The following is a 12,764-nucleotide window of genomic DNA, read 5'->3' as shown; positions in this document are numbered from 1 at the left end:
ACTGTGTATCTTCGGGAAGTTCTAAATTTGGAGAAGACCTGACTCCTTATCCACCTGCCACAGAGAAAGTATTAATAAAATATAAGGCTAGCGTCTAGGAGAAGTGGCCCAGGAGAGCCATCTATGCAAATTTTGTTTCCTTCCTACTTGAGAGGGTTGGGGATGGGAGGTCCTTCCTTCCCTGGCTCATAAGCCCATGAGTTGTGTAAAACACTGTTCAAGAAGGCAGAATATAAGCCCTCTGTTGTGCGTGAGGTTCATATTCTTGAAAAAATTAGTGTATAAATCAAATTTTACGTGCCAGAGAAGCTGGCTTTTCAAAATAAATTTGAAGTCAATCCTATGTTTAAACAGAAGGATGGCTTGTGAAGGTGAATAACCATCCTAGGTCACATTTGCAAACTGGGAACTCTGAATGTCTGACTTGGATGGTGGGGCAGGGAGTTCTGTCTAGAGATTAATCTACGGTTTGCTTTTACGTTGCAACTAAGCATTACTTTAAAGCAAACAAAAGACTGAGTTTTTAAAAAACATTTTTAATGGAAAATTTCAAATATATATATATATAGAGAGAGGGCCCAATATAATAAACACACAGCTTCAATGATTCTCAACCCATGGCCAATCCTGTGAGAAACATGAACTTTTGAACCAGCTGACAGACATAGAGGATGAACTTCGTGGTACAGAACAAAAAGAATTAGTCCTACTGAGGCTGCAGTATCCAAAACGTTTCTGCATAAATGCCCTAAACTAGAGCCTAAAGTATGAAACAAAGCGGTGGAGGATATTATTGGTTCGCGACCAAGTAAGAATCTTGGGAATTAAAACACAAAACAAAACCACACACACATACAATCTCTCTGAAGGATGCAAATTAATAGTAACACTGGTTGCTTTCAAGGAGGGCAGAAAGACTGAAGCGATTTTCATTATATGTTTTTTAAAAATTTTATACTATGTGCACATTTTACCTATTTTTAAAAATTAACTTATTAAAAACAAACATGAAGCTTTGCAATAACCAAATCCACTAGATGTGACAAAAGGGAAAACTGCCTGGACTCAATATATAAGAGGACTTATATTCTGCCTTATTGAACAGTGTTTTACACAACTCATGGGCTTCTGAGCCAGGGAAGGATGGACTCTCATCTCCAACCCTCTCAAGTAGGAAGGAAACAAAATTTGCATGGATGGCTTTCCTGGGCTATTTCTCCTGCACCCTGGCCTTATATTCTATTAATACTTTCTCTGTGGCAGGTGGATCTTCATCACACTTTGATCTGGATTTACTGTGTTATAGTAATTTCCTCAGCTAGAAGAATGCACAACCTTCCAATCCCAAAATGTACATCATTAGAAGAGGTGCTTCACATATTAAAAACACCAGCCCCTGGTGGTTATATGGATATATGCATTTGTCAAAATTCATTGAGTTGTATTCTTAGATGTGTGCACTTTATCATATGTTACTTATACTGCACTTTAATAAAGTATTGCTAAAAACGAAAAAAAATCACAGTCCTTGTGGACAAATAAGCCAAAAAATCACCACTTAGAGGTTTGTTGGGTTGATGGTTCAGAGAAAGCTGCTGTTATTAGGAAACATTATGTGGACTTTCTGCAAAAACTTACTCTTTGGAAACCACCACTACAGCATGTGCTTTTGGTTAAGCATTCCATGGCTGAAACGCAACTCTATGCTGAAATGCCGAGAGGATGAGGCAAAATCTTGGCCAAGGTCAAGCTCTGTTGATGGTCTGAGAGGGGGATGGCAGCCAAGTGCTCTGCACTTGTATAACGTTTAAAAAAGAAAAACTAACCTAAGTCATCTTCTGTTCCTTTTTGTAGCCAACTTTAGTCCTGCTCATTGTGTCCAAGAACTCTGAGGGAGCCATATGTGCAACAGCTCAGGCTTACCAAACCTCCAGGGCCAAACATACGTATCTTGATTAAAAAGAAACAAAGCCAGCCAACAGGGCCTTAGTTGATTCCATGGGATATAAGGAGAAATTTTAGAATTTTAGATAAAGTTAGGGTCCATCGAGGAGAGGGCAGAGAAATGTAGTTGAGCTCCCTGTTTGGCTAGCTGCCTACTTTTTCTGAAACAAACAACAAAAGGACCCCAATTTGGTAAAAAGCAGGGGCTCATGTCTAGATCTAGGTGATTATTGTGAAAAGAGCTCCAAGATGAACACACTTGATATAAATCTGTGTTACACAACGAAAAGCCAATCCACTTTGGGACTGAAACTAAGCACAAGGATGGACTAGAAATTGTATTTTCTGTCAGGTCATAGGGGATGGATATATACAGAGAAATGTCTTCAGCAGCTTATAAAATGCAAACTTTACATTTTGCACATGTCTGTCTAGCTGATGCCCAGGCAAAGGCAAGCAGGACAAAGTCCAAGGCATGTCAGGGTTATACAAGACAGGCTCCAGAGATGCTTCCCTGACTGCCTGTGAGTTCTTCATGTCTTAGCACTCATGGATGGGTAAGAACGTGTTAACACTGTGGATGCCTCCAATATTCTTGGGCTGTTACAACACCACACACAAAACACAGAAAGAGTATTTTTACTTATTGGTTTAAGGTTTTTTTTTCAAAGTACCCAATTCAATTCTCCATTACATGCATATATACACATATATACATACATATATATACACACACACATATATGTGTATATATACATGTATATATACACATATATGTGTGTGTGTATATATATATATAATCTTAATTTCTTTATCCTTAAAATGAGAAACAGTCTTTCCCTACTCAATCTCCTCCCATCTACAACACCTGGCACACTTGCCTCATTTCCCTTTTACACTTATCTCCTATTAAATCCTACAGCACTGGCAATGTGGTTAAACATACAGATTTCCCTTCTCTCTTTCTGATTATTCAGTGGACTGGGCGATAGGGAAATGTGAGTTCCCTAAAGCCACACACAGACATCTCCGGTGAGACAGGTATTCTGACACCAGATGGAGAGAGCAGGCTTCTCCCTGGTCAATGAGGCCATGGTGTGGCATCCTGCTTCCCTCATTACCCTTCTTTCCATGCAGTCTCCATTCCCAGCGCTGGGGGTGGGACGAGAGTGTGCAACAAAGCAGAAAGTACACAGTACTCAAGGGAAAGGGCCACATAAGGAAACAGTGGGGTGGACTACAGAATGCTACAGCTAGGAGGGCCCTTACGGCACATCTAATTCAAACCTCTGTAGATACAGAAAGAAGCCCAGAAAAGTGATCTGTCCAAAGGCACACAGCTGGTGGCTGGAACCAGAACCTCAGTCACCAGCACACTTTTTTCTGATCCTCCAATACATGACAGAACTAGGTATAGGAAAGAGCAAAATTTAAAGTTCAGTTCATGAACAAGCCCCCAGCCCACCCCATCCCCACTAAACAAATAAACATACCTCCTTTAAAATATCCATGTTTCAATCTCATTCCTTTTCAGCCCCCTGTAGCTTACTAAGCTCAAAATTTTGTTTCTTACTCAGGACTTAATAGATACCCTGGTGGCCTGAGTGGCCAGAATTTCAACTCCGCCCTGGCGTGCTGCAGCCTGAGAAGGGAGATCTTTAGGAAGCAGAAGTAGGGCCCCGGCGTGATGGCTCACACCTGTAATCCCAGCACTTCTGGGAGGCTGAGGCGGGCGGATCACCTAAGGTCAGGAGTTCGAGACCAGCCTGACCAACATGGTGAAACCCCGTCTCTACTAAAAATACAAAAATTAACCGGGTGTGGTGGTGCATGCCTGTAATCCCAGCTACTTGGGAGGCTGAGGCAGGAGAATCACTTGAACCCAGGAGGCAGAGGTTGCAGGGAGCCAAGACTGCATGCACCACTGCACTCCAGCCTGGGTGACATGAGCAAAACTCTGTCTCAAAAAAAAAAAAAAAGCAGCAGCAGAAGTAGATTCTAAGTAGCCATTTCAACTCAGGAATATTCTGAACCCAAACATCATGCTTATAATAATGCTGCCTATAAACTCGGCAGCTTTTGAAGCTTATGCTGGGAGAAAGGCAACAGGCTACCCATCCAGCAAGAGAGAAAAATTCGAGAATAACAAATAGCAAAAAGCAAATGCTTTGAGTTCAGTCTGGAGGGTATGACATTATCTCCATTCAGTCACAACACAAAATGACCTTTGAGGCAGCCTGCACCATATCAGAAGGGGGTACAACCCAGGATGTACGAACTAGGTCCTTTGACAACTCTATTCCTCTGCAAAGGCAGTTCTTGATTCTCTCAAATGATTAACCATTTGGTCCGGTTACCCAGTTTCTAGGGGCCTCCAACCAGAGTTGGCCACAGATAAAGCTGGTTAGAAAAAAAACAATGGTCTAATGTACTTCCCACCTTTCTAAATAATATGTTAGCATTTAAGAAAGGCCTTGCTTCCTCAAGCAAAGGGAGTGACTAATACATCTCCTAGCAGGCTGGTGGAATAGGTACTTTCGAACACATGGGCTGTGTGGCTGCACGTCATCCCTGCTCCATTGCCTGATGCAAAACTGCTCCAGGAGTGGGACAGGCAGAAAGTGCTGGGCTCTTGCACAAGGGGCATCTTGATGAATGCCTGAAAATTATACCTGAATTCCAAAACAAAAGTATTTGGGGGACTGAGCCAGATTACAGGGCTCATACCTGTAATCCCAGTACTTTGGGAGGCTAAGGTGAGAGGATGGCTTGAGGCCAGGAGTTTGAGACCAGCTTGTGCAACAAAGCATGACCCTATCTCTACCAAAAAATTAAAAAATTAGCCAGGCATGGTGCCACAAGGCTGTAGTCCCAGCTACTTGAGAAGCTGAGATGGGAGGATTGCCTGAGCCCTGGAGGTCGAAGCAGCAGTGAGCCATGATTGCACCACTGCACTCCAGTCTGGAGTGAGACCCTGTCAAAAAAAAAAAAAAAAAAAAAAAAAAGTACTGGGGAGATTATGTATTATTTTTATGTTATTCAGATCAATCAATAGTTAATCAAAACAAGAATCATTCTTATACCCTCTTTTAGTTTATCTCTTCCAACAGAAACTGATTCTCAGTGTACTCCTAAGGGGATTAGGTACTCTCGAAAAATGACCATCTTATAACAGGAAACATAAAAGACCAGAAAGATTCATTTAAAATACATAATAATTAGTAAACTAGCAAACTGAGAAAATATCTCCTTTAAAATAAAAAAATGATACTTCTTATAAGGCTGAGACATAAGGATGGGGAAAAAAAGGAAGAAAGGATAAATAAATGAATGAAAAATTGAGAGGCAGGGTAAACTAAGAACTTAACTTACAGTCAAATGTTAGGGCCCCAAACTAATAGGCAGAATAGGAAGGTGAACAAAACCTCTTTCTGCCTGCTGGATTCTTAAGAGTCTAAAGTACAGGATTAAAATGGCTTTATTTCAACAGAACACATTTTGTCATCTGATCTCTATCCGTGACATGGATAAGAATAAGTAACTTATGGCTGTGCTCTTAAGCGGTTACAAATCCCTGAATATTGTGCCTCATTCACTTTGGGATGGCAAATCACTAATTGTTTGTGTAGCAGGGAAAAAACATCTGCCTATGGTCTATATTTTAAAATTTTAAATTTTATTTTTTTACCTTTTTTTTTACATTTTTATTTTAAAATAAATATAAACAGTGTTTCCAAAAAACATTGACTACAAGGGGGAAATGAGGCAATAAGTTTGGAAGATGGGAAGGACTCAAGAAGAGATGCTGAACCTGAAAACACAATGATCAGGGAGCATGCAGAGAGGCCCTTGCTGTGACACTGTCCTCTCACTGCCACTCATATGAAGCTCAGTGACTACGCTGGGACACTGGAGCTAAAGGGTCAAAGAGAAGCATTTCATTCCTAAACGGTGATGTCAATTTGTACTCAACCCCAGCAATGTGAGTCCCCCTCTTCACAATCCAATTCTAAGATTCTATTCTTAAGAAATTACCGAAGATAGAGCCAAAGAGATATATACATGAAACTTTATCACATCATCATTGATAATAAAAGTATCTGAAACAACCAAAATTTTCAACAGTGTGGGGATGGATAAGGTAGAACCACTAGAAATAGATTTTCAAAGATTTAAAAACATAGGAAGTTACTGGTGATACCGTGTTAATCAGTGAGAGGGTAAAGTTAGGATACCAACCTGTATCCATGTATAACCTTCAATTTTGTGTAAATATTATACACCTTATATGCACTTTTTAATACTGAAAGGAAATTCATAAACATATCAGCAAAGTTTAGCTCTGTTTTAGATGGAGAGAAGATGGCTAATTTTTATTCTTTGTTTAGACTCTTCTGTAATGAGCAGTTACTTTTATATCCGAAAAATAGACATTTACCATAAAATAAGTCTACCCTCAAATCTCTGATTTAAGATGACAATTGTCAGTCTTAGGAAAAGCCTGCTAAAGTTCAAAGCAGACTTGAAGAAAAAAGATTCAAATCTACACAGTAACTCTCTCCTGAAAAGGATGAGAAATCTTGTGTGACACAGTCTGGCTTTTTCCTCTACTTTGCTGCTGGCTCTATTTTACTGCGCCTCACAGAGAGCTCCATGGGAAAACCCATTCCCTAGCACCTTAAATGACCTTAAGTGTTTCTCACCTCTTGGCATGAGGATTAGAAGGAAAGAAAATGAAACAGCCCTACTCCCTTGTTTCAAAGGAAAAATTTTTCTTGCAAAGCTATCAAAATGACTTAAAATCAGCTATGCAAAATTTGAAACATAAGTCATGAGTTACGTTCAGTAACCAATTGCTTTTTTCTCAAGAATGAATATAAAAACAAATCTATGAGTGCCCTCTTGTGGCAAGCCTGACTATTACCACAACCCAAGTACCAGCCTCTCCCCGTCTATTTCCACAGCTATCCTCCACTCCTGGGCTCCACATAACACAGCCAGGAGGCAGAGACCCCATAATAACCCACTATAGTGAATGCACATTCCTCAAAGTGGCTGGTACTATTTGTTTTAAAGGATTTCTAGTTTAGATCCCAGAAATGCCTGCTTGAAGACAAGTGGGAATGAAGGGTCAGAGGAGCAAGATGCAGGATGTGCACGTGGGTTCATGGGCTGCTACTGATGGCCGATGGTGACTGTGTGTGGTATATCCATGCACACATACCATGGCACTGCCAGGAGGCAGGGACCCGTAGGATAAATAGCCCTTCCCCTAGGAACGCTTACCAGTTTTTTAAAGTCATGAAGTTTTACATTTACATCCAGTGAGCCTTGTGCTTACAAGTAGTTTTATTATCAATTTTAGAGTAAACATCACCAACTTGGGCACAATTCCAAAATAGAGCTCTTGTTGGATTCTGGTCATAAAATTCTTTTTTAAGCTTGTTAAGATCTTATAAAATACGAAAGTTTTCCTAATACTTTAGAAAAATTACTAATCATTAATAAGTCAGTTTTATACTCAAAGTGATGGCCTAACATTTTGAAAGATGAAACAACACTCCTCTTTTGAACATCTAATGTATTAAGTAAGCTCAGTGTCCCAGGCTTCAGAGGAGACAGAAGTCCTCATATTGCAACCTGACCAGATGACTCTGGGAGTGAATTAAATGCTTAAAAGAGGTCAGTCTTGCAAATTCGATGAAGCACAGAATACAGGGGAACTGACACTGATTCTGATAAAAGATAACATTCCTCTCAGAAAGGGGTGAAGCTAAAAATCTTGCAGTTCTGGGGCAGGAGGAGTGCAACAAGCAGGCAACAAAGAGCATGAAAGGAAAAGCTGAGTGAATTTCAAAGTTCTATTGGGAGATGGAGTTTGTGGTTCTTTCTGCCCCACCCAGGTCAAAGGCTCATTTCCAGAAAAGGATTTCTCCCAGTGATAGGGTGGAAGCGTGTGGCAGGAAGTTGCTGTTTGGTCCTGGAAGTGTAAAGGAAGGCCTTTTCAAGTATGTGAAGTAGACTGAAGTGACCCAGATGGGATGGATCCCAACCACATGAGTTATGGGAGAGCATGAAGCCAAAGAAATGATAATTACGAAGTTCAATTGGGAAAATAAATTTGACTCCTTGTTCACTTCTCCAGCCTTTGGAAGAACTTTTTCTCCCCTCCTAACGGGACCGATATACTGGACAGCCCCTGTTAGAGATAAACCGAGGCACTAGACAAGGAAGAAATGCATTAAAAACATTTTTTTAAAGTCTTGACAAGTCACTTCTGGGAGAATTCTTCATTTTTCCTCTGCACAGGGACAGCAGAAGAGGGAGAGTAAAAATAAAGGCGAAGGCCTCTCTTGTCCACAAAAATAAGAGAGGAAAAAAGACCCTGCCCGTTTAAAATCCAAAACCATAAACTCTCCTTCAAACAATATCTTTGCTCCAGCAGAAGCATCCTGGGATTAGTCTAGGTTAGTATTCTGAGTTGTGTCACCCAGGCTTTGACAATTAATGATGTATTAAAATGGAAACAGGCGACTCTTCGACCTTGGCTCCAGCTTCCCACCTGTCCTAACTGGGAGGAAAGCAGCTATCACGACAGCTGGATGGGAAGATCTTCCCCGAATTTCCGGAGCAGCTTCTGATGGTTGTGGTCCACTGACCACTGCTGGGGCAGGTGCTTGGGCTGCATGGAGTCCAGGAAGTGCTGACGCCAGCGGCTCTCCAGCTGCATGAGGGAGCGCAGGCCACCCTGGCTGTGACACTGCACCACCTTCAGCCCGTGAGGAACATAGTTTTCATTGGAGATTCTGCCAAGACATGAAAAACAAAGGGTCTGAGGGAAACAAGCACAGGATGGCCTCACAGACAGCTTCAAATGCTGCAGGCCAAGGGTAAATGGGGAGGTTGAAGGACTCCTAAAGGGTTAGTTACTTTGGTGTTTTCAAAACATCCTCTTTCTTATCTCTGCCCCTTTTATAGTGTGAACACACGACTCACAATCCCAACAGAAGGTATTTGAGGATTGTAAGCTCTACTGACAGGAAGGCCACTTCTTAATGTTCAGCTCCCACGAGAGGGGCACTACCATCCAGCTGATAATGGATGAAGAATGCTGGTCTTCCATTTCTTCCAGGATTACCCAGTGACCAGTTCACCCCTCTTTTAAGTTGTTCATTCTGGGACACAGTATTTATATGAGGCTGTTAAATTGGCCCACATGTTACACTTTTTCACAACACAATTTAATAACTGAATGTAAAATGCAAGGTAGCATATTTCTTTAGAGCCTTCTTTCTCACAAAAAGATGCCAAGCCACAGTGGTGAGAAGTGTTTCGGTCACAGTGAAATGCTACCATGGTTGCTCAGTTGTGCAAATGGTGCCATTAAATGGGAAGATGAATCCCTCCCTCCTTCCTAACTAAGCAGAGTCCTTAAAAACTGCTCCGATGCCGTGTGAATGGTGCTTTCACCTCCTGTGAATAAAGACGACCTTCCTCAAGAAGTACCCTGCCCACAAACACTCTCCTCTCCCTATATCCATACCCCACTTTCAATCCTCCCTCCCAAGACGCCCGCCACCCCAGCAGTGTTGGCATCTCTGGGTATCTGCAGACACTTTATTATTAATATTTAGCTCATGCGCTTCCCACTAACTTGCCTGTCTCAAACAACTGTTCTTCTCAGTCACAAGTCCAGCATTCATCTATCCAATTCAGCAAGATGAATTTGTTAGAAAAGTCTGTGGCTGAAACAGGAGGTTTAGCTGCTTTAGAAAACATATTGGCAGCTGGGCGTGGTGGCTCATGCCTGTAATCCTAGCACTTTGGGAGGCCAAGGCAGGAGGATCACTTGAGGTCAGGAGTTCGCGACCAGCCTGACCAACGAGGTGAAACCCTGCCTCTACTAAAAATACAAAAATTAGCCGTGTGTGGTGGCACACACTTGTAATCCCAGCTATTTACAAAACAACATCTATTCTACAACCTCACAGAATAGTTATGGGGATAAAATTCTATAATTCTTTTAAAACTCTGAAAGATTTTTTAAATTTAAGATATAATAGCAGTTAACCAGTAAGAAATCTAAATCCTACTTTGTCGGGTTGTCATGAGAAACAATTAAGGCAATTTATGTGAAGTTTATTAGCTTGTTTAGTTTATTAGCTGCAAGATATAGTATATCTATAAGTATCTGTTCAATAAATATTTGCAGTATCTGTAATGGATCAGTAGTAATGGATCAGAGTAAAAAAACATTTTTGTTTTCTAAAAAAATTAAATATTTGCTTATAATTGGAGTTACTTTTTTATTTTTCAGTTAACAAAAACCCTATAGGCAACCAGCATCACTCTCAAGGTTTTGTGAACTTATGAGTTCCCTTATTTCAACTCCTAGTCCTGTTGGAAAAAGTGACAGTTGGGAGGCAGAACTGCACATGGTAGCCCAGAGCTCTTACCATCTGAGCCACGTGCCCGTTCATTTCTCATTTCAGAATACTGCATTGTGTCACAAGAATTCAACTATGTACTCATGGAGAAGGAGGGAGAAAGCAAGGAAGGAAAAAAGAGAAAAGTAATTTACATAGTAACAGCAATTCTGCTCACCATTCCATTCAGTGAGCCAATACCTTGGAGTGCAGGTGAGATAGGAACTATGAATTCATTAGTCACAGTTCTCACAGACCTGTATAAAGTCAGAGAAACAAAACCACACATAGAATTGGCCCTCCATCTTTGTGGGTTCTGCATCTGTGGATTCAAACCTCAGATCAAAACGATTTGGGGCCAGGCACAGTGGCTCATGTCTGTAATCCCAGTTCTTCCAAGGCAGGTGGATTGCTTGAGGTCAGGAATCTGAGACCCGCCTGGGCAGCCTGGTGAAACCTCATCTCTACAAAAAATACAAAGATTAGCTGGGTGTGGTGGTGCATGCTTGTAGTCCCAGCTACTTGGGAGGCTGAGGTGAGAGGATCACTTGAGCCTGGGAGATGGAAGTTACAGTGAGCCAAGATAGTGCGACTGTACTCCAGCCTGGGTGACAGAGCCATATACTATCTCAAAAAAACAAAACAAAACAAAAAAAACCCACAAAACTATTTGAAAAAAAAAAACTATCTGTACTGAACATGTACAAACTTTTTTCTCATTACTTCATAAACAAAATATAAAAGCTACTTACATAGCATTTACATTGTATTAGTTACTATAAGTAATTTATAGGTTATTTAAAGTATACAGGAGGATGTGTGTAGGATATATGCAAATGCTATGCCATTGTATATCAGGCACTTAAGCATTGGTGGATTTTGGTATCCAAGGGAGGTCCTGGAACCAATCCCCCATGGATACTGAGGGGTGAATGTACTGTATCTCACGGGGAACTTCAGAACTTTGAGGGTGTTATTGGACTATTATTTCATCTCATGTGCTGGCATGAGGATTTACGTCTGCATAGAATGTGTAAGATGCAGCTCCACCACAACTGCACTCTCATGCTAATCACAAAAATGACTGAACTTAAGTGTATGATCTTTAAAAAGGTCAAAGAGAGGCACCTCACAAAAAGCAAGTTTCCTATGGAAAGGAAATCCTCAAGTAGATTGTTCTATTCCACTTCCAAGGTATCTTAAACTACTAGACACCTACTAGGTGAAGCATGAGGCTAGGCACTGTGCCTAAGCAGCCAATGCCCCCTCCCTGGCAAGCATTCTCACTAAGTAATGAGGGTTAATGTCCCTGGTACATCCCGCAATTCCTGTGCTTTGTACCTGGTCTCCAGGCTGGCAGCCTCTTGAAGCATCTCCTCTGTGACCATGTCTGAGTTATAAAACTCTCTGAGTGCTTGCAGCAGCTCCTCCTTTCGATGAGCAGGCAGGCTCTCCGCGTTGAGCAGGGCCCTGGCTCCAGAACGCACCTGCCGGCGCTCAGGATCTTCCAGCAGGCGCAAGCCCTCCTCAGAGCCGATGGGGGCCTGGAACTCCTTGGCCAGCTGCTGCTTCAGATGGTTGTCATAGTAGTTGGAAATGGCATGGCAGGAGGTGCAGAGCAGCAGCACATCGTGGGAGTTGTGGTCCTTCATCTCGATGGGGAAGTGCTTCCGGTACTCATGTGGAATCACGTTCTTCCTGGAACAAGCCCAGCCGGAAAGCAGCGCTCATGAGTGTGACAGAGCACACGGGAAGACAGCAGACAGGCTACTGGGGTTCTAACTGGGGCCTAACCATGACTGGGAAGCCTTGGGCACCACCGCCCAACACAGATCACAGAAAGGCAGTATCACCTATTCCACTCTCAGCCCATCTGTGTCTTAGCTTCCTCTCTCCTGCAAGTAAGTACAGACCACCTGCTGTGGGCTTCAATGGAGGGCAAGCATAGCAAGAGGTTAATAACAACCTCTGAGAAGGCTGTGCTCCCAGAAGGGAAAGTCTCAGAGAACTGAAAAGATACTCTAATGGGCTTTGACACCTGGAAAACAACTCTCTCAAGAAGGCCTAGGAACCTGAAAAAGCCAATTTCCTTCATCTGAGGAATACCTTACTCTATTTCCCTGGTTCACCAGGTTCATCATTATTTTCTAAGGAGAACTTAGCTCTCAGGAAAAACTCTTGGCAGCAATGACTTTGTCTCACTTTGCAGGGGAGAAAGGAGGAAAGTGAGTGACTCCACAGAAGCCAGGGAGAAAGCCCAAGTGTCTGGGCACTCAGGCGTAGTCGGCAGCCTCACCCTCACGGTGCAGGGACCCTGATATGAAACAGTATTACAGCACAGAGCAGGCTTCAGGACATCTGGATACTCCATGAATAAAACCATGGCTCAAAAAG

General features: G+C 42.0%; 1 protein-coding gene across 5 annotated transcripts in view; it reads right to left on the bottom strand.

Moving 5' to 3' along the window:
- Positions 1-7,273: 7,273 nt before the first annotated feature.
- The window catches only part of EXD2 (exonuclease 3'-5' domain containing 2), a 47,351-nt gene continuing 41,860 nt past the window's right edge, over positions 7,274-12,764 (bottom strand). For all 5 annotated transcript variants that reach the window (XM_003263617.2, XM_030812523.1, XM_003263621.2 and 2 more), the window contains 2 exons: positions 11,712-12,068; positions 7,274-8,750 (listed from right to left, as the gene is read on the bottom strand). In XM_003263617.2, the coding sequence (XP_003263665.1) occupies positions 8,534-8,750; positions 11,712-12,068 (574 nt within the window). In that variant the 3' untranslated portion in view covers positions 7,274-8,533. The remainder of the gene's footprint in view (positions 8,751-11,711; positions 12,069-12,764) is intronic.

Source organism: Nomascus leucogenys, chromosome 1a (genome assembly GCF_006542625.1).
Source record: "Nomascus leucogenys isolate Asia chromosome 1a, Asia_NLE_v1, whole genome shotgun sequence".
NCBI lineage: Eukaryota > Metazoa > Chordata > Mammalia > Primates > Hylobatidae > Nomascus > Nomascus leucogenys.
Note: the sequence above shows the minus strand (reverse complement) of the source record. Positions and strands in the feature narration are given on the sequence as shown.